This window comes from Sus scrofa, chromosome 8 (genome assembly GCF_054392235.1).
Source record: "Sus scrofa isolate SSC_HxYL_T2T_F1_AM1 chromosome 8, Sscrofa_HxYL_maternal_Yorkshire_Landrace_v2.0, whole genome shotgun sequence".
NCBI lineage: Eukaryota > Metazoa > Chordata > Mammalia > Artiodactyla > Suidae > Sus > Sus scrofa.
The window spans coordinates 9,268,870-9,289,726 of record NC_139390.1 but is presented as its reverse complement, the minus strand read 5'-3'; the positions used below and the strand labels follow the sequence as shown (position 1 = coordinate 9,289,726).

The 20,857-nt window shown below is 43.1% G+C and overlaps 1 protein-coding gene across 14 annotated transcripts in view; it reads right to left on the bottom strand.

The window, feature by feature from the left end:
• Positions 1-20,857, bottom strand: part of LOC110262057 (uncharacterized) — a 333,859-nt gene that overhangs the window by 224,491 nt on the left and 88,511 nt on the right. For 12 of the 14 annotated variants that reach the window (XR_014813625.1, XR_014813627.1, XR_014813630.1 and 9 more), the window contains one exon: positions 1,644-1,748. The exons of 1 other annotated variant lie outside the window; for it this stretch is intronic. Coding sequence is in view for 1 of the 13 variants with exons in the window: in XM_084973854.1 (XP_084829980.1) it covers positions 1,644-1,748 (105 nt within the window). In the remaining 12 variants the exon portion in view is untranslated. Of the gene's footprint in view, positions 1-1,643; positions 1,749-15,247; positions 15,355-20,857 lie in introns of those variants that run through there. One more of the 14 variants, XR_014813637.1, reaches the window with a different exon arrangement.

Here is a 20,857-nt window from a genome sequence, read left to right as displayed (position 1 = left end):
ATCTTATAAAAGAGAAAACGGACGTACAGAAAGGTTAGACCCCTGTCCAAGGTGAAATCAGAAGTGAGTAGCAAAGCCAAGATCCAACCTGGGCATTTGGACCTGAGAGTACCATGACGATGCCACACACCTCTCAAGACTGAGTATTAAGGACCAGCACACAAACACGCAACTATTCACACACAATTTCACATACACAGATGACCTTGGAGAGAGGAACACTAGCAAACCCAAGTTACAAACATCTCCTTATGAGATAGAATTTAGAAGCCTGTGAGATTTTTACACAATTCAGCCCCACTCATAGGGTAGAAGACCATAAGGAAACTGGAATTAACATTCTCAATATATAGATGATAGACATTTATTCATTCATTCTTCATTTACTAAATGAGGACACTAAGAGTCAGGGAGGTTAAATAAGTAACTTCTCAAAGTCACTCGTCTAGGAAATCTATGAATTCAGAATCATGTATTCTGGAGCTACTACTGCAGTGGGAACGAATCCGACTAGGAACCACAAGGTTTCGAGTTCAATCCCTGGCCTTGCTCAGTGGGTTAAGGATCTGGCGTTGCCATGAGCTGTGGTGTAGGTCACAGACACAGCTCGGATCCCGCGTTACTGTGAGTCTGGCATAGGCCAGCAGCTGTAGCTCCAATTCAACCCCTAGCCTGGGAACCTCCGTATGCCACAGGTGCAGCCCCGAAAAGACAAAAAATAAAAAAAGAATCATGTATTCCAAAGACTTTGTAAAGCCTCTAGCTTTGAGGAATCCAGTGTGACAAGACCAAGGGTGCCTCCTCGCAAGATACAGCACAAACAGTATCCATAAGGCTTCCCTTCTGAAGAGAAAATGCAGTCCAACTCTCCCTGCAATGAGCTAGAAACAGCCCATTTGCACCAAGTTGTCTCAACCTAATGGGTGAGAGGGGAAAAATCCCTAAAGCGAGCCAGAGCAGGTGCAGGAAGTCATCCACCTCCTGCCAGCATCCCAGAGGGCCAATCATCACAGCCTCGCTGCCAAGAGGACTGGGAAGGAGGGCCTACAGCTGGGCTGCCCTCTGGCCAAAAGTGTGTAAATCCAAAATGGAAGCTGGAAGGAGAAGGAAGTCAGGCTTAGCATATCAGTTCTCCTACTTGCTCCGGGTTGGAGTTGGAGTTGGGAACAGCAGACGTAAAAACATCACCAGCTGGTGTGTTTCCTGGCAGGGACTCCAGCCACAGCCTTGCCTGCCCCCAGACACACACATGCAGCAAACAACTTCCATCTGTAGCCCCATCCCCTTTGTTTACCAGCCCCACAAGGCAGGAGAAGAGAAAAAAGCAGTGTTCCAGAGGCCCAACAGGACCTGGGCTCTGCCTCTGGTGGAACAGTGTTGATGGATGGTGGGCTGGCAATCAACAGATGAAGCCTCATTATACTTGTAAATCTAAGTGTGACATACATGAGCGCCCCTGGCACCACTGCTGCAGCGCCTGCCCCCTGCATCTGCCTTGCCTGTCTGTCCTGCTCAAGCTTGTCTCTCAGCAGTCCTGGCAGTTCCGCTGGGCCAGGAGGAGAAGGGAGAAGCCCACAGCCAGGGAACTCCAGGGCAAGCCAAGGCCTATCTGGCAGGGCTGAAGACAGAGGGGGAAAGCCTACCGCTCCGTGATTGATCTTCCATCCTGGTCTGTCCTGCTGACATTTCAGCCCCATCATCTCTCGTTGCAGAAACTGCAGCCTCTTACTTGTTATTTGTTGAAGGACCTTGAAAAAAAGAGAGAGAGGGAGGTCCCGTCATGGTTCAGTGGTTAATGAACCCAAATAGCATCCATGAGGACGTGGGTTCTATCCCTGGCCTCGCTCAGTGGGTTAAGGATCCAGCTTTGCTGAGAGCTGTGGTGTAGGCTGGTGGCTACAGCTCAGATTCGACCCCTAGCCTGGGAACCTCTGTATGCCATGGGTGCAGCCCTAAGAAGGCAAAACATTTAAAAAAAAAAAATTAAAAAGAGAGAGAGAGAATGAGAGTGAGTGGGTTTCCACACCTGGCTTCCAACATGATCTTCTTTCTTTTAAAAATTCCCCCATGCCTCTTCTCTTTGCTCCTTTCCCTTCATTTGCCCAGATGCAGTCTGCCATTATGAGAGGCAGAGTAACATTTTGGGCAGTTCTCTAAGAAGATTCCAAAAAGCCAGGCAAAAGTAGAATCACCAGGCTTATTCCCTAGTTCAACTCAGTAAGATTTCTCAAGCACCAACGTCATGTGTAAGGCATAATGAGATAAAAGATGAAGAATGGATAGGGAGTTCCCTGGTGGCTCAGTGGGTTAAGGATCCAGCATTGTCATTGCTTTGGCTTGGCTTCAATTCCTGGCCTGGGAATTTCTTCATGCCAGAGGCAAGGCCAAAAAAACAAAAAGAAGAATGGTGAGCTCAAGCTCCCCATTCAATTCAGCACAAGCACAAACAAGAATCGATGTATTGGAGTTCCCCTTGTAGCTCGGCAGTGACAAAACTGACTAGTATCCATGAGGACTCGGGTGCATCCCCTGGCCTTGGTTAGTTGGTTAAGGATCTGGCATTGCTGTGAGCTGTGGTGTAGGTCACAGACAAGGCTTGCATCTGGCATTGCTGCGATTGTGGCACAGGCCAGCAGCTACAGTTCTGATTTGACCCTTAGCCTGGCAACTTCCATATGCCGAGGGTACAGCCCTAAAAAAAAAGAAGAAAAAAAAAAAAAAAAGAATTGATGTGTTCATCCTCCATTCATTCCATCGACACTTACTGAGCTCCTCTTATGAAAAAGATAAACTTTTTTTTAAGTAAATTGGACTCTCAAGTATGATATCAGTGTAGGCAGGCAAAGTGCTTTCCTAATATGAACATAAAGAATTTTAGGGAGTTCCCATTGTGGCTCAGTAGATATGAATCTGACTAGTATCCATGAAGATGCAGGTTTGATTCCTAGTCTTGCTCAGTGGGTTAAGGAACTGGTGTTACCATGAGCTGTGGTGTAGGCTGCAGATGCAGTCTGGATCTGACATTGCTGTGGCTCTGGCATAGGCCACTCCATATGCTGTGGCTGCGGCCCTAAAAAGACCAAAAAAAAAAAAAAGGATATCAGACTGCTGTGTAGCATGGTTGACCTTGGCGTTGGTTCAATACCTATTTTATGCTGAATGTTAGACCTTATCAGGAATACAGAGATAATTAAGTCATGGATCCAGGCCCTTAGAGGTAGAGAACCAAGTGAATCCAAGTCTTAAAATGTATAAAGTCAAGTGGAGAGACAGAAACAATACTAACTAGAGTGCAAGGCACAGTCAGGTACAGAGGTGGAGGAGAGAGAACTAAAACTTACTGAGCACTATTTACTATGTGCCTTGTGCTTTACTCACATAATTAGTAAAGTGTCTTTTACAATATTTACTGATTGTTGCCCTAGACTCCAGCTCTGGTGATATGGTAGAGGGACACAAACGAGAGAAGACATCATCACAATGTACCAGGAAGTGGTGACAGGGGAAGTAGAGGCCACCTAATACCAACTTGGAGAATCAAAGAAGGCTTCCAGGAAGAAGTGACATCTGAGCGGAGTCCTGAAGATGAGTCAGCCAAGCAAGTTAGAGGAAGAGCATGTTCTTGGCAGAGAAAATAACATGTGCAAAGTCCCAAAGGCAAAGTGGGGGTTTGTGATCCTCGTTCAATAAGAGAGGAAGCCGAGGTGAAGCTGGGGGAGGTTATGGAACGGGCCCAAAAGCACACAGCTGGTGAGTGACAGAAGTAGAATTCTGGATCTGGATCTTAGTTCCTTCCACCTGTAAAAGCTAATAACAGAAGAGGGAGAGATTCCAAGTGAAGAGAACAGAAAGGGCTTTGATGATGTGGGTTTTGAAAAATAGGGCAGAAATGAAAGGAGGTAGACCCAGAATCAGGGCACAAATGAGGCAAAGGCAGCATTGAGGGGCTGGAATGTTGTGATGTAGGGACTAGGAGGAAGTGTTCTGGAAGATAAGGTTGGAAAGAAAGGTTATAAATGGAAAGACCCATCAGTCAAGTGAGAGCTACCTCACTGCTCCCTGCTTCCCACCAGCAGGATCATTAAGTGCACGTGGCATTGGACATTTTAAGTGCCATCGGAGAAGACACAATGTCTGGGCAAAGAAGCCCTGGCTGTGCACTGAATATGCGTGTCCAGCCAAGATCCATATGGTGAAGCCCTGATCCTCAAGGTGATGGTATTTGCAGGTGTGACTTTGGAAAATAACTGGATTTGAATGAGATCATGGATGTAGAGCTCCTGTGATGGGATTGGTGCTCTTAGAAGGCACCAGAGCATTCTCTTGCTCCACCTGCTCCCTCTTTCTGCCACATTAAGAATGGAGCAAGAAGGCATCCATCGCTGCTTCACCTCCAGAACTGCAAAACATAAATGTCTGTTCTTTCAGTCACCCAGGCTATGGCCATTTTTCACAGCAGCCTCAGTGGACTAAACAGCCCTATAATGAGAGGCAGTCTCTGACCTGAAAGGGGTGAACACAGAATCTTAAACATGTCCAAGGAGAGAGAGTGTGTTCTTTTATATCAGCAGACCCAGAGCTACTGGCAGACTTTCACTTCCAGAATGCCTTGCAGTGGTCCAGCATCTCAGCCCAATCCCCTTTCTCTTCTTCTTTCCTTCCTTCCGTCCTTCTTTCTTTCCTCTGTTCCTTTTCCCTCCCTCCCTTCAAAAGCATATTTAAGCCTATTGTTTAAGAAAAACAAATCCAGCTGAATAATAGAGATTTTTATAACTACCTTAGGAAAAAAAAAATTGTTTCAGAACTAAATTTGATGGGCTATCTTAACAGATGTTGGATTTTTGATGATTGTCTGGCTACTAAACAAACAAATTAATTTAGAAGTTAAAATGCGTTCCTTCAAACTCAGGTTTTAACGGCAAATTAATGAGACTTCTTCATATTACAAAAGGAAGAGCTTTTGGGTTCATTTATGCTTACTTTTATTATTTGTTGTCTTGCTTTGGTAATTTCCAGCAAAATGGAAGTTCTATTGTAGAATGGAAGTTCTCATGAAGAAAGGGTGCAGGAGCTCCTACTGTGGCTCAGTAGATTAAGCATCCAGTATTGCCTCTGTGTCACCTCAGGTCACAGCTGAGGCACAGGTTCAATCCCCAGCCCAGTGCAGTGGATTAAGGATCCAGTGTTGCTGCAACTGTGGTGTTGGCTACAGCTGTGGCTCCATTTCTATCCCTGGCCTGTGAACTTCCATATGCTACAAGTGTGGCAGTTAAAATATATATATATATGTATAAAGAAAAAAGAAATGGTGCCAATAGCCTAAACATTACTAACAGAAGGCAAACATCTGAGAGGTCCGTGGTAGAACAGGACTTGCTAGCCGTTACCAAGCAACCCTCCTAGTAGACAGGACAATGGAAAAGTGCATGGACTTTGGGGCCAGCAGACCCATGAACTCCACCAAATTCTCTGATGTTGGCAAGTCACTTCTTTCGTAACCTCACTGGGGAGGTTGGGACCTTGTTCCACACCTTCTTTGCAGGGCTTTTTCACTCCTAAATAAGATGATGCACAGAGATCCCTAGCACACGGTTTGGAACATGGTAGGTCTTCAAAAATAGATCCCTCCTCCACAGTCACCTTCCCACATTCGCCTTCCCTCTCCCCATAAGCCTTCGGACAACATCTCTGTTGTAACACACATATAACACTACATCCTAATTTTCTGGGTTCTGGTCTCTCTGTCCCATTAGATATGGGCCATTTAAGAATGCAAGCTATGCCGTACACATTTATCTCAGGGAATCAATAGAGTAAATCGTAGTTGCTCAATTAACCATGTTTCACAGGATTGAGTTTGAAATCCCTCAACTGAGTTAGAAACTTTTTACCAAAGACCACACGCCGGCATTGCTGAACCCTGTGGTGCAGACTTGTCAGGGGTGTTGAAGTTCAGGGTAGAGGAGCCAGCATGGGACAGGAGCCATCAGAGAGGGCTTGATGAAGGAGGTGGGACTTGAGAGGAGTCTTGAAGATGGTACATCCCTAAGTGGAACGCAGGAAACCATGTAAAAAGAGAATGAGATTGAGTAAAAAATGTGGAGGCAGGAATGAGCACATCATGTTCAAGGGACAGGAAGAGGATGGATAGGATGTGCTTGGAGCCAGGCAAGGGCATTTGCACCGGATGTGGTGGGAATAGGGAGCTCCTGGGGGTGTCTGAGGAGGGGAGTGACTTAGTGTGATGGACGTATAAGCAAGGCCAATGAACACAAAGTCCAAAACTCTCCCTATACCCAGAGGAAGAATACACCTTCAATAGATTTGAGCCTTGCCTATGATGGCTGGGGAAGGAAGTTCATGGAAAAGGAGTGAGCCCCCAGAGCTTCCTGCAGGAGAGATCTGTACTATACTGGTCTAGTTTCCATGCTGGCCTATGTTGACAGCAAGGACCAGCTTCCCAGCCCAGCAAAAAGGCTCTGACCAGGGACCATTACTCCTCATTTCAGTGGCAACCTCAGAAGGACGCTGTCAACAAAACCACATCCTATTAGTCAGGATTCTCTAGAGAAACAGAACCAATACCTTGTGTGTAGAGGAAGAGAGAGAGATCTTTTCTAAGGAATCAGCTCACGTGATTATGGGGCTGGTAGGTCCAAAATTTGCAGTGTGGTCCAGGAGGCTAGAGACCCAGGAAAGAGACAAGGCTGAAGCTCAAGTCTGAGGGCCTCTGCTGTGGAATTCCCTAGTGCTCAGGGAAGGTAATCTTTTGCTCTATTCAGAACTTCAGGTGCTTAGGGGCGACTCACCCCCATATGAAGGGCAATCTGCTTTCCTCAATGTCCACAGATTAAAATAGTAATCTCATCCCAAAACACCTTTATAGAAACATCCAGTATAATATGTGACCAAATACCTGGGCACCATGGCCCAAACAAGTTGACATATAAAATTAACCATCCAACAGCCCCAGGCCTGTCAAAAACAAATGAGAAAAAACAAGTTGAAATGAGTTTGGGGAACAAACATCTTGTTGGAAAGGGAGGGTAAGTTTCAAAAAATAAGAGAGAGACGGAAATGTGAAAAGACCTAATAATTAAGACAGTAGAGACAATTTTGTGCGTAAAGTATTTTTCACATACAAGTTTTGCATGTCATTCACTCAACAACTCTGTGAGACAGGCCTTAGTCCCTTTTCACAGATGAACAAAGTGAGGCTTATGAAATGATTCTTCCCCCCTCTAAATGGTGGAGCTGGCAGCGAACCCCAGGAGCTACATATCCTAACACCACAGGGCGCATCTTGAAAACAAAATCGCCTGTCTCCAGAGGAACTGAGATGCTCTGAGTATAGAGCATAACTCAGAGAAGTAAAAGGGACAGAAAAGCGAACACCACCACTGGAAACCACAGAAGCACCAGCATGTGATTCTTGGGGAAGAGCCAGCTCAGAAGTAAGCTGTCTCTTAGCCCCTTTGGATAAGAAAAGCAAAAGGTGCTTCCCAGTGGCCCTGCTGCCTGCAGCTTCAGACGGGATACATTAGGAGGCCGACAAAGAAGATCTCAGGTGGGGAGCTGCTTTAAGAATAGGAAAACGTATCCCAACTGCTCAGGTCTCTTGCAAATTACCTGACCTAGAGTCTTGTTGATTACCATTTACAAATGACTAAAAGGCTTTTCCTTCCTTTGTGATGGTCTGAAAATTGAACAAAATAAGAGGACCCCATTCTCCACTCCCGACGGCAGCCTACAACTGGGTTTTCTTACAAAGTAAGAAGGAAGAAAGAAGGAATATCTTTTCTTTCCAAAAGTGAAAATAAATGGTGTGCCATTATGAAGTAATGTTGTTACTATTTTAAGCCTAGCTATAAATCTGTGTATCTCCTGGGTTAGCTTAGAGCTGGGCATACACATAGCCAATCTAAAATGGGAGCATCTTTCATCATTCTGCCTATTACTGGACAAGAAGCAGAAAGACCAGGTTCAGCCAAGCTGCAAACCAGCAGAACACACTCGGGTGAGGGGTGTAAGCTTGCTGATCCCTACCCTGGCTACTTCCTAGGAGTGTGGACACAGGGACAAGTGTTTTATAATCCATAAACCATCATATCATTGTAAGCCATTATTATCACCATGGTTTGGAAGAAGCAGCACTTATTTTATCTCTATTTTGAAATTTTGTGCCATCATATGGCTGGAGTCTGTCATGGCCTGCAGCCTCTGATACCTCTGAGGTCAGTGACAATGAAACCAGAGAAAGTCTGACACAGGCAGACAGGACCCGGAGGTGTCCAAATTATCATGAAGACTTTAACTTATGTAATAGCACAGGCTGGGGCTTTTCTATCTGATGACAACCCTTCCTACAATAGAAAAACACAAGGAAATAGAAGGAGCGTAATCTTTGGAGTCAAATCATAATTTAAAGTATGTCCCTTGGAGTTCCCATTGTGGCACAGCGGAAATGAATCCAACTAGGAACCATGAGGTTGCAGGTTTGATCCCTGGCCTCGCTCAGTGGGTTAAGGATCCGGCATTGCCTTGAGCTGTGGTGTAGGTCACAGATGGGGCTTGGATCTGGCATTGCTGTGATCAGTGGGAACCTCCATATGCGGCAGGCCCTAAAAAGACAAAAGACAAAAAATACAAAATAAAAATAAAAACATAAAGTATGTCTCTGCTACATAATAGCCAAGTAATATGGCTGGTTACATATACTTTCTGGACCTCAGTTTTCTCATCTTAAAATAAAAAACAGGCAATTGGAGTTCCGGTCGTGGCTCAGCGGAAAACGAATCTGACTAGCACCCATGAGGACGCAGGTTCAATCCCTGGCCTTACTCAGGGGGTTAAGGATCCTGTGTGGCTGTGGCTGTGGTGTAGGCCAGCAGCTATAGCTCAGATTTGACCCATAGCCTGGGAACCTCCATATGCTGCAGGTGCAGCCCTAAAAAGACCAAAAAAAAAACCAGGCAATTGAACACACTACTGTCTATGGAATGGATGGTCAATGGGGACCTGCGGCACAGCACAGAGAAATCCACTCAGTGTTTTGCGATAACCTCTAGGAAATGGATTTGTGCACGTGAATCACTCAATCACTTGCTGTACAGCCTAAATTAATACGACATTGTAAATCACCTACACTTCATTAAAATGAAATCAGGAGTTCCTATCGTGGCGCAGCGGTTAACGAATCCGACTAGGAACCATGAGGTTGCGGGTTCAATCCCTGCCCCTGCTCACTGGGTTAACGATCCAGCGTTGCCATGAGCTGTGGTGTAGGTTGCAGACGCGGCTCGGATCCTGCGTTGCTGTGGCTCTGGCGTAGGCCAGTGGCTAGAGCTCCGATTAGACCCCTAGCCTGGGAACCTCCATATGCCACGGGAGTGGCCCCCAAAAATAGCAAAAAGACAAAAAAAAAAAAAAAAAAAGAAATCAAAAAACAAGCAATCGACAAGCACCATATTAACATGTGTATTTAAAGTACCCCACAATGCTGCATGATAAATGCTAAACAAATGTTAATTTCTTAACACTTATGCTCTTTTCTCCATAATGCGCCCAAACAGAAATTACATTATTGTAATTATGACCTATCAAAAAGGGCCACACCTTCTCAAATTACCAACAATTGTTTCTTTCAGGTATTACTGTACACCTTGTACATGCCCAAAATTATGCTGGACAGCAGACATAAAAGTGTGACCAAAAAATAATCTTCGAAGTGTATGATATTTGATGAACGGAATTCAGGTGAGATCAAAATATTAAGTATAGTCTCAAAACATACTCTTCTGGGGGTTATCACAGTTTCAACACCTGGCAGAGAGGAACTGCAACAGATGCTTTCTGGAGCAAATCTGTTGGAATATTGGAAAGAATGGTGAGTAATTAACATAGTATATCTGTGGTTACTTTAATGTATTGGAAGATATTCTCCTGCAGAGAAAATCTCCTTCCATACACCTTCAAGACACAAGAAAGAATCATCTCTCAGGCAAGAGTTCCTTAGACAGATTTGTGTGTTGCAAGTGGTGAAGCATGAGATGGGAACCATTATCTACATAATTCAAACCCCTCCTTCTCTAGATGCTGAAAAAAAAAAAAATCACATAGTTGGTAAAGGAGCCAGGATCAATCCCAGATACTCCAATTCCCACTGGAACTCCTTTTGTGATATGTCTTTAGAACTACACTTGAGACTTGTGGTTGCCAAGGGAAAGAGGAAGAAAGCGGGAAGGACGGGAAGCTTGGAGTTGGTAAACGCAAACTATTTCAGGTAGAATGAATAAGCAATGCAGTCCTATGCTACACACAGGGAACTATGTCCAATCTCTTGAGACAGAACATGATGGAAGACAGTATGAGAAAAAGAAGGTGTATATATGTATGACTGGATCACTGTGCTGCATAGCAGAAATTGGCTCAACATTGTAAATCAACTATACCCTACTAAAAGTAAAATAAAGATTTTCAATGAATTTTTTAAAAAGACCTACATTTGACTAAATGTCTACATAATCTTGAGAAGCGGAAATATGCCCTTCCACAACTGCAGCCAGCCTGAAAAAAAAATAAAAATAAAAAGCCAGTTGAACTGAAAACAAGTTCTGTGTAAAACAACACACAGTGCACCATGTTGCAAAAAAAGCAATCTGCCAAATGAGAGGCTCTGTGCACAGATCTGGCAGCAGGGAAAATGTGCTCTGGTTTCTAGTTTAGTAAAAGCCTCTGTAATGTTTTGTGGTCAGTTCCAAGAATCCTAGTGCCGCACTCATTTGTATTAACCAGAAAAAGAACAGTTTGAACTATTTACCCTTCACTCTCACTTTAAACCTATTTCATCTGCTATATTAATGGCAGTAGAAGGAGGTAAATCTTAACAAGTGATACAGATAAACTTATTTACAAAACAGAAATAAACTCACAGACATAAAAAACTTATGGTTACCAAAGGCGAAAGAGGGGTGGGGATAAATTAGGAGTGTGAGGTTAACATATACACACCACCTATGTAAAAGGGAAAACCAATGAGGACCATCTGTAAAGCACAGGGAATTATGCTCAATATCTTGTAATAACCTATAATGAAAAAGAATATGTATGTATAATTGAATCACTCTGCTGAAACTAAAACAACACCGTAAATTGTAAATTGACTATATTTTAATTAAAAACATTTTTTTAAAGGAAGGAAGTTCTGGTGATCATTTCCATCCCCCATTATCCAGAATAGCTTTTTCAAACCGAGTGTCTTCATAACCCATCCCCACATCACCACACCAAAGAAAACTGAGGAACTCAAGGCGCTTATCTTTGACTTCCCACCCATAGAGGCAGGTCTATATGTATTAATACAATCTGGCCTCATGTTTATTGAGCTCTGTGATGCGTGTTCTCTGTATACCATCTGGCCCTTATAGCACTCCTGTACCTGGGTCCTGGTATCACCGTTCTCATGGGATCAGTGAAGAAACCAAGATGGAAAGGATTCCATCACCTGTAAACAGCCGCACCTAAGGCAAACTCGGACCTGACTCTGAAGCCTGGCGCATTACAGTGTCCCCTTCTTCCGTCACTCAGGAAGTGGCATATGGCTTCTCCACCATCCCAGCAAAGAGCACGCCGTGCACCCCTGGTCCTCATCCTCCCCACCTGCTCCTTTAGATCTGGTTTTTTTGTTTGTTTGTTTGTTTTAGTTTTCCCTCCTCTTTCCTATGTTTTCTACCACTACTTCTCTATTAATTCTTTCCACTAAGTATGGATCTCTCCCATTTAGAAAAAAAAAAAAGTTGTTCAACCCTCCATCTACCTCTGGATTCGTCTGTATCTTCTTCTTCTTTTTCTTTTTTTTTTTTTTTTTTTTTTTTTTTTGTCTTTTTGCATTTCTTGGGCCGCTCCCGAGGAATATGGGAGGTTCCCAGGCTAGGGGTCTAATGGGAGCTGTAGCTGCCAGCCTAGGCCAGAGCCACAGCAACACGGGATTCGAGCTGCGTCTGCAACCTACACCACAGCTCACAGCAATGCCGGATCCTTAACCCACTGAGCCAGGCCAGGGATTGAACCCACAACCTCATGGTTCCTAGTCGGATTCGTTAACCACTGTGCCACGACGGGAACTCCCTCGTCTATATCTTCTATCTTTGATCTTATTTCCTTCAGAGTTGACTGAGCTCCTTGAAAATGTGTCTACACTTCCTGTCTCCAGCACCACTTTGCATTTGCTTTTTTAACTCTATAAAATCAGGAGTCCTTATAACACCACCCCTGTGGAGATCTTCCAGTGGAAGTCGGAAATCAGTCCAAGTGCTTATCTGCAGACCAGACCACCGCTCCACTCCAGCTCCAAATGCGTGTATCCAAGTGCCTGCCAACATCTGTTTGCATGTTTCATAGGAATTGCCAATGTGATCTGTTTCCCTGACTCCCCTGGTTATAATCTAGGCTCCCCTATATCAACAGGCACCACCACTCAGCTACTCAATCTAAATGTCCTTTTTGATGTGTCCCTTTCTCCACTGAAATCTCTGAGGTCCAGGTGACACTGCCTTACATCTGGAGCACCGTATGAGCTAACTAACTGGAATCTGCCATTCAAGTTTGCCCTCTCACAACCTACCTGTTATCCAACAGCTATAGAACCATATTAAAAGGTAAATCAAAGTATGTCATTCCCCTGCTGAAAGGTATTTGATAGCTTCTAATTGCTTGTGGGCTAAAATCCCAGGTCCCCAAAATCCCTTCACTATTTGGCTGTTTTCTTCATCCCTCCAAGTGGTGGGAGCAGGGACATTGTTGTCAAAAGGCTCTGTATCATTTTCCAGGTAATGCTCATCAAATTATATGCAAAGATGCTAATGTGCACTACATGAAGTTCCATGAAGACTTGTTAATTTATCTAGGGCTAATTGAATAATGATGTACGTCTAGAAATGTGATCTGTGCTTCCCTTCCTGGGAACCACTCTGCTCTGACACCCTTGCCTGCTTCTCTCCCAACTTTGCACGTCTCAGCATTCAGAGTTCTGATGCATTTCCACAGGAACAGACCCCAAAGACAAATGAAATGATCAAGGAAAGCTAACCACATTTTGAATGGAATATCAATCAAAAATACCTCACTCCTGAGTGATTTCAAATTCTAAAGCTAGTTTTGATTTTAAAGGACATTGGATTCCTAATTCTATGGACCCCTGTGGAGCCATTTTCCCTTCAAGGACTTGGTTGGAGGTAACTGCCTGCAACCAATTAAGATGTATATTTGGTGTTTGGCAGCTCCTTGACCCACGCCTTTTGTCCCCTGATCACCAGGGACCTTGTGTTGAGTGGCAGATGTGGGCAAAGCAGCGGTGACTTGGTTAGTCTGCAGCCTGTGTCACTCAGCTATGTTTGCAGTCAGCACAACTGCAGCCAGTCAGTAGCTATGACTCTTGGGAACAGTTGCTTTTCCAAGTCATTATATGATGCTTCATAGCATAAGAGAAAGAACATTATAGAAAAAGCACTAAGATAGATTTCTAGCTCCAATGCTCTGCAATTCGCCCCCCCCCCCCCAAAATAACCTCCCTGGACCTTACTGTCCCATTTGGAAAGCAACAACTACCCTGTCTATTGCCCCAGGGCAGGAAGAGATTTTAATAATTAAATGCAATGCTAAATTTAAACTCTAAGGTACTATACAAATATTGATATTAGCCAACATTTTTAAATGCTAGATATTGATGCTAAACATGATTCTCTTTATAGACATTGACTTATTTAATCCTACTGGTAATCTTATGAGCTAAGTACCATAGTCACATTTTTTTTCCTGCCTTTTAGGACTGTACCTGAAGCACTTGGAGGATGCCAGGCTAGGGGCTGAATTGGAGCTATAGCTGCTGGCCTACACCACAGCTCCCAGCAACGTGGGATCAGAGCCTACCGAGCAAGGCAAGGGATCAACCCTGCGTCCTCATGGATGCTAGTCGGATTCATTTCTGCTGAGCCACAATGGGAGCTGCAGTAGTCACATTTTCAAATTTAAAGAAATAAAAGCACAGAAGAAGTTTAAGGAACTTGCTAAATTACATTCAGTAATGGCAAGATCCAGGCTCTGAAACCTGCTCTTCACTACCTAGTTAAGGTGCTACACTGAACATCCCAGGAACTGCTTTTTCTGCGGCTTTAGGTTTATATTTAATAATATCCATCAGACCAAAAAACTGGTACTTGGTTTATACTTCTATAAAAACATTACTGTTTTTAGTTTGGTTTTTAATCTACCTGTCTCCTCTATTAGACTGTGAGCACCTTGAGTGCAGGAACTATACAGAAAACATCTGTAATAGTTCCAGCCCTGAGTACTGGGTCTGCTGTATTGTAGGGAGGCACATCGCTCTAGATATCTGTGGGCTGGACAGATGGCAGGAACGGAAAGAGTAAAGGGAGAATGAATGAAATGGATGGATGTGCGGATGGGTGCATGGATGTGCGGATGGGTGGATGATGAATGGATTGATGGGTAGATGGGTGGATGGATGGATGTAGAGTTCTTCCATACTCTCAGGATTAGCCTCCTTGTGCTCCATCAGAAACACTGGTGCAGGCTGACCAGGGTCCCCACCCCAGACGCCTTGGTCCCAATCCTCTCCTTCAAGTTCTGATAACCTCTTTCCTTTATTTCTCCAGTTACGTATCCTTGGTGTCTCAGTGGGTTTGGGAGGTTTTTTCCCCTCCTATTTCATCTTCCTATTCCTATTTAATCAGTTTTCCATATTAAATTATCTCTGTTAAAATTACTAGTTAAAATTCCTGCTTTCCTGAATGAACTCTGATGGATTCAACTTACCATGTAGTACCAGATACTATACTAAGCCTTGTTTTAATGTAATTGTATTTGCCCTTTACCAAAACCTTAGGGGGGGGATATTGTCCTCTTTTTTTTTTTTTTTTTCCTTTTGTTTTGCAAAATTGAGACACGGAGTTATTAAGTTTTTGTCTAAACTCACACAAGCTTGACTGGTGGTGCTAGAAGCTTCTAACTCCACCGCCATCCTGTGTAAAAATAACTATTTCTCTGAGACTCACAGTTCCTAGAGGGAATTGGCATCCCTAGTACCAGGGATCTTTTTTGAACAAAAAAAAATGTATGCACAGTTCCCTGAATCCAATGAGCTGTTGTCCCTCCCCGCCCACAGACGCCAATCACACAGAGATTTATTACCAACAGATGGCTGCAATATAGGAGCGAGACACGAACGTACCTGGAGCACTTATGACCAGCAGTGCCATCCAAAGTTATTTCCCACCTACACAGCTAACAAGGAATCAAATTCCAATCGAGAAATGATTTCATCTTTCCCAGGAGCTTCTAATGAAAAAAGCAAATACAGTTCATCAAGTTGGCTGGAAGCCACCCCAAGCCATAACATTTTTGTGTTTTTTTTTTTTATTTTTTCTCTATCATAGGTAGCACCTATTTGTTCTATGGCTGTCAATTCCTCTTCTCCTTTTGTGCATCTTTCCATTTCACAATCTCCTTCAGCAGGTTTCATTCTCCCTTTTTTATGATTTTGCCTCCCCATCTCTCCCTTCTATAAGTAAAATAAATTCCTGAAAGACAGTTGAATCCTTTGAGGGAGAGATTGGGTCAACTTTTTGAACTTTACACAGAAAAATATTCCCATTACTGACTTTCTCATCAAGAAGTTACCTGTAACCTAAAACCCTCTAAAGCCCTAGTTAACTCCTCCTATTTGTTTTGTTCAGTGATTGAAAGTTGTGTGCTGTGTGATGATAAAGTCACTTTTGCTCAGATCAGTGGACCTCAGGAGAGTCACCGTGTGGTACAAGAAACCACAATCAGCCATATTTTTATCTTGAACAAAATTCTATCTCATTTCCAATTATTAAAAAACCAAAATGATGTCTTGCACGTCTCTCTCTACTTGCTTACTATTATACTACATTATTTTGGTTTTGACATCCATTTCTAATCTGGTTGAGATTCCCAGATTTAGCATTCCACCCATTATATCTTTTTCCAATCATGGTCTTAAAAGTAGAGATTTTTTTTTTCTTTTTATGGCCACACATGCAGCACATGGAATTTCCTGGGCCAGGAGTCAAATCAGAGCTACAGCCACCAGCCTACACCACAGCCACAACAACTCGGGATCCAAGCTGCATCTGTGACCTAGCCGCAGCTTATGGCGACTCTGGATCCTTAACCCACCAAGAGAGACCAGGGGTCAAACCCTCATCCTCCCTGACACTACGTATGGTTCTTAAACTGCTGATCCACAATGGAACTTCTGAAAAATAGTCATTTTAAATGGGGCTTACTGGTATCTCAGAAAGGAAGAAAATGACATTGTTTCTTGTGCAAAACTTTACCACCCTAAGTCAAAATTATTCTTGGGTAGAGCCTGGAAAAGGCTCAACATACCTTTAATAAGCACCTTCTTTCTGTCAGACAAGGCTTTGTTCATGGCACCAGTGGCAACCTCAATTAACAAGCCCATTGTTGCGAATGACAAGACGGGCCCTCCATGAGAACAGTGTGATGGGAGTCAGACCAGCCTGGGTGTCAATCCTAGCTCTGCAATTTACGCAACTTCTCAGAGCCTTGGCTATCTCATTTTACAAAATGTAGATCACTGCTATCCCCTAAAGTTAGTAAGAGAGCGGCAATATCCATGCTAATATACCTAATAGTGCCATATATGCATGGTGAGCACACTTAATCCATATAGGAGTTCTTCAAGCTGGCATCTTTTATTTTCCATATAAGGAAACTGAGTTTCAGGTAGCCAGTTAAGTTCCCAAGGCTCCCAAACCAGTAGTCAACCCAAGCCTAATCAAACTGTCTGCCCCAAAGTTATTCTTTTTTCCACAAACCACACTGCCTCCCAACAAAGAATGGATGGATGAATAGCAGATAGGCTGAATGGTGACAAGAGGGGAAGCTTTTTTCCAGAACTTATTAAATTATACCATGTCTCACTGCAGCACTATTCATAATATCCAGGATATAGAAACAACCCAAATGTCCACTGACAAGTAGATTAAGAAGATCTACATCCATGGAATGGATTAAGAAGATGTGGTACATATACATAACAGAATACTACTCAGCCATAAAAAAGAACAAACTAATGCCATTTGCAGCAACAGGGAGGCAACCAGAGATTCTCATACTCAGTGAAGAGTAAAGACAAATACCATATGATATCGCTTACATGTGGAATCTAAAATATGGCACAGATGAACCTATCCACAGAACAGAAACAGTCTCACAGATATAGAGCACAGACTTGTGGTTGCCAAGGGAGAGGGAATGGGATGGACTGGGATTTGGGGGTTAATAGATGCAAAGTACTCCATTTAGAATGGATAAGCAATGAGGTCCTATTGTACAGCACAGGGAAGTGTATTCAATCACTAGTGAAAGAACATGATAGAATATGAGAAAACAGATACACAAATGTATGACTGGGTCACTTTGCTGTATAGCAAAAAATGACAGAACATTTTAAATCAACTATAATAAAAGGTGTTTTTTTAAAAAAGAAAAACTACCCCATATCTCTCCTCCAAGGACATGACAGTCGTGGCAGAAGAAGGACATAGGAGAGGGGCCACAGTGTCACCTGCAGGGAAAAACTCAAACAGTGAGGAGAGGCGGAAGCATCAGATGAGTTTAGTGGGAAAATCTACCTTCCCTTCCATCCATGAAGTACATCACCCAAGTGCATCTTGGTGGAATGCTGTATAATATTGTTGAGGTTTGAGGATAACAATATGTCAGGTCCCTTTCACCTAAGGATTCTGGTCCAGTAGGTAAGCAGACCTAGATAGACAGGAATTAAAATACAGCATCTGCATTACTGTTGATAAAGCTGGTTTGTGGAATGATACTTGGACTCATGGCCAAATGAGCTTCTGGAATGACTGACCTCCTATTCTCCCTCCCAGCACTCTCCCAGACATTCTATTGCTAGAGAAATATAAGATGAGGGCCAAACAAAAGACTCACTTCCAACACTTCAACCCAGACCCTACTTCCTCCTTAAAATGGAAGGAATCTTGGTAAAATAGCCTATTATACAAGGTAAATGTTCTTCAAAGGAAAGGAGAGACTATCCCCCCCAATTATATTAATACAATATTATAAGATGTTACAGTCCTATTTATTAAGATACAACACAACAATACTCTCTTTTGGCCATACCCACAGCACGTGGAATTTCCAGGCCAGGGATAAAACTCATGCCACATCAGCCACCCCAGCCACAGCAATGACAATACCAGGTCCTTAACTCACTGAGCCACCAGGGAACTCCCAAAATAATACCCTTTACTTTGGAGACTTTATGATTAAATTGGCTTGCCTAGGAACTTAACTTTCAGATATAACATTGTTTCTGTGGGAAAATTTATGCCACCTTCCAAACAAACCAAGTCCCAAAGGTTGAGGACTCAATTCATTTATAAGTACAAATTTAGCCCTGTAGTCTCACAGTACTCACTATTTCTTAAGAGAGGGTCAGCTCTCATTTTTAATTGGGAAAAAAAAAAAATAAGCTCCAGGGACCATAATAACAATGAGGAAAAATCCAAATTCCACTAACTCCTTTCCCTTTCAACACCTCTGTACAAAATACCCTTTTCTTATGTTTGTCTTCTTTCCAAAGACCTAATTAGATAAAAATAGAAAAAAAAATTTTAAGAGAAAAGTGATTATCAATGACATTCAAATTCATATTGTTGGGGCTTTGGACAGCTCAGTGCTTGCAGGGTCCAGGGAGAGAGAATTTACCAAGAAATTCCCCCAAAGAGCTAATTTGCTACACTCTATTTTTAGAGGTCAATATCCACATTTTGGCTTGCTGTGGAATAGGATCCATTTCTTTTTCTGCCTCACCTGTGCACATGTGAAACTAGCTTCAGATTGTAACTTGATTGTTACTATGGAACAAGTCTTCATTCAACAAATATCCCCTGAGAATTCAGTGTTCCAGGAACTAAGAAGTTCCTGGTAAATAGCAATAGAAAGAATTTCAGGTTGGTGATTTCATTACCAATATAGACGATCCATCCAACACCCTAGCTTCTCAATTCTTTGACTTCTTCTCCTACAATTATGTCTTTCATCATGCTTGAGTCACTCACTGCACTGTCACTTCCCAGACCATGACATTCTACTGCTATTCCTCTAAAATACCGTGTTTAAAAATCCCACATGTACTACCAGCTCCATATTCAACTTTTTCCTGCGATGCTCATTCCAACCATCCCTCAAACCCACTCAGATTAAAATTGATTCCACATTTTCACCATCCCTTATTCCTTCGCTCTTATTCAAAATTAAAATCCATAGCCCATCTTTATAAACACTACCCTACTTATACACTCAACTTTTCTTTCTCTCACTCTTGGAAAAAAAGAAACGAACACACCCTAAACAATGTTTAAAGATAATTCATTTTCCACTTGTTCTCTGCTTGAAAAATGGCTGAAGGAAAACATGAAAAGACATGGGCGGTTCCATGTTGAATTCAAGAGCACTAACTCCCAGAGTCCCCACTGCTGATCATGAACTAGACTGCATCTTCCCAGTCAACCATCTCGCCCACTTCCTGGGCTGTTTCTCGCCTAAAGTTCTGTCATCTACCTCCACTTCCTTGCTCTTAGCTAACCATCTGGCATCTTATTTAACTGAGACAGGACAGACATCAGGAGATAGCTTCCACTTGTTCCTTCCAGGTACACAGAAATAATTCAATAAATTGATGGAGTTCCCGTAGCTCAGTGATTAACAAATCTGACTAGGAACCATGAGGTTGCGGGTTCGATCCCTGCCCTTGCTCAGTGGGTTAAGGATCTGGCATTGCCGTGAGCTGTGGTGTAGGTCGCAGACGTGGCTCAGATCCCGCGTTGCTGTGGCTGTGGCGTAGGCCGGCAGCTACAGTTCTGATTAGACTCCTCGCCTGGGAACCTCCATATGCCAAGGGAGCAGCCCTAGAAAAGGCAAAAATAAATAAATTAATTAAACAAATTAATTAATTACTCCTTTTCATTTTTACTTTTCAGGGCTCTTATTCTATAATGGGTGTTTCCACAAATGACAACAATGACCTTTCATCCAACATGCTTATTTGCAATATGACTTTATCACTCCTTCCAGAAAGAGGTGGAGCCTATTTCCCACCTATTCCCATCCTGGAATATTCCGGGGATAGCCCTGTGACATTCTGTGATGGCTAGAATGCAGCAAAAGGCGATGCTGTGTGACTTCAAACCCTACAGCTTGAAAGCCTTGGGCTTCTTTTTCACTCTCTTGGAAGCCAGCTGCTTTGTGAAGGAGGCTGGGCTAAACTACTGACCAGTGAAATGCCACCTGCAGAGCAAAGCCACACAGAGGAAACCTGAGGTAACCCCACAAACAGCCAGCACCAAGTCACCCAGTGTGTCGATGAGGTCATCTTAGGCACAAGCATTTGATGAGTCCACCATTTCTCTAGAATAGTCTGAGTATTTACATACTAAAATGTTATGCATACTATAGTAGACCCTTGAATAACATGGGTTTAAACTGCAGGGGTCCACTTATGCACAGATTTTTTTCGCTAAATGAATACCGTGGTACTACACGATCAGAGGTTGAGATGGATCCACAGGTGTGGAATTCCAGGTACGGAAGGCCAACTGTAAAGTCATACATGGATTTTCCACCATGTAGAGGGTCAGTGCCCAACTCCCACATTGTCCAAGCATCAAGTCTACTTTATCTTACATTGCTTTCCTTTAATTTCTCCTTTTGCTGTATTGGAGGAGTATATTGATTTGCTTTTCAAATTATATTGTAGGTG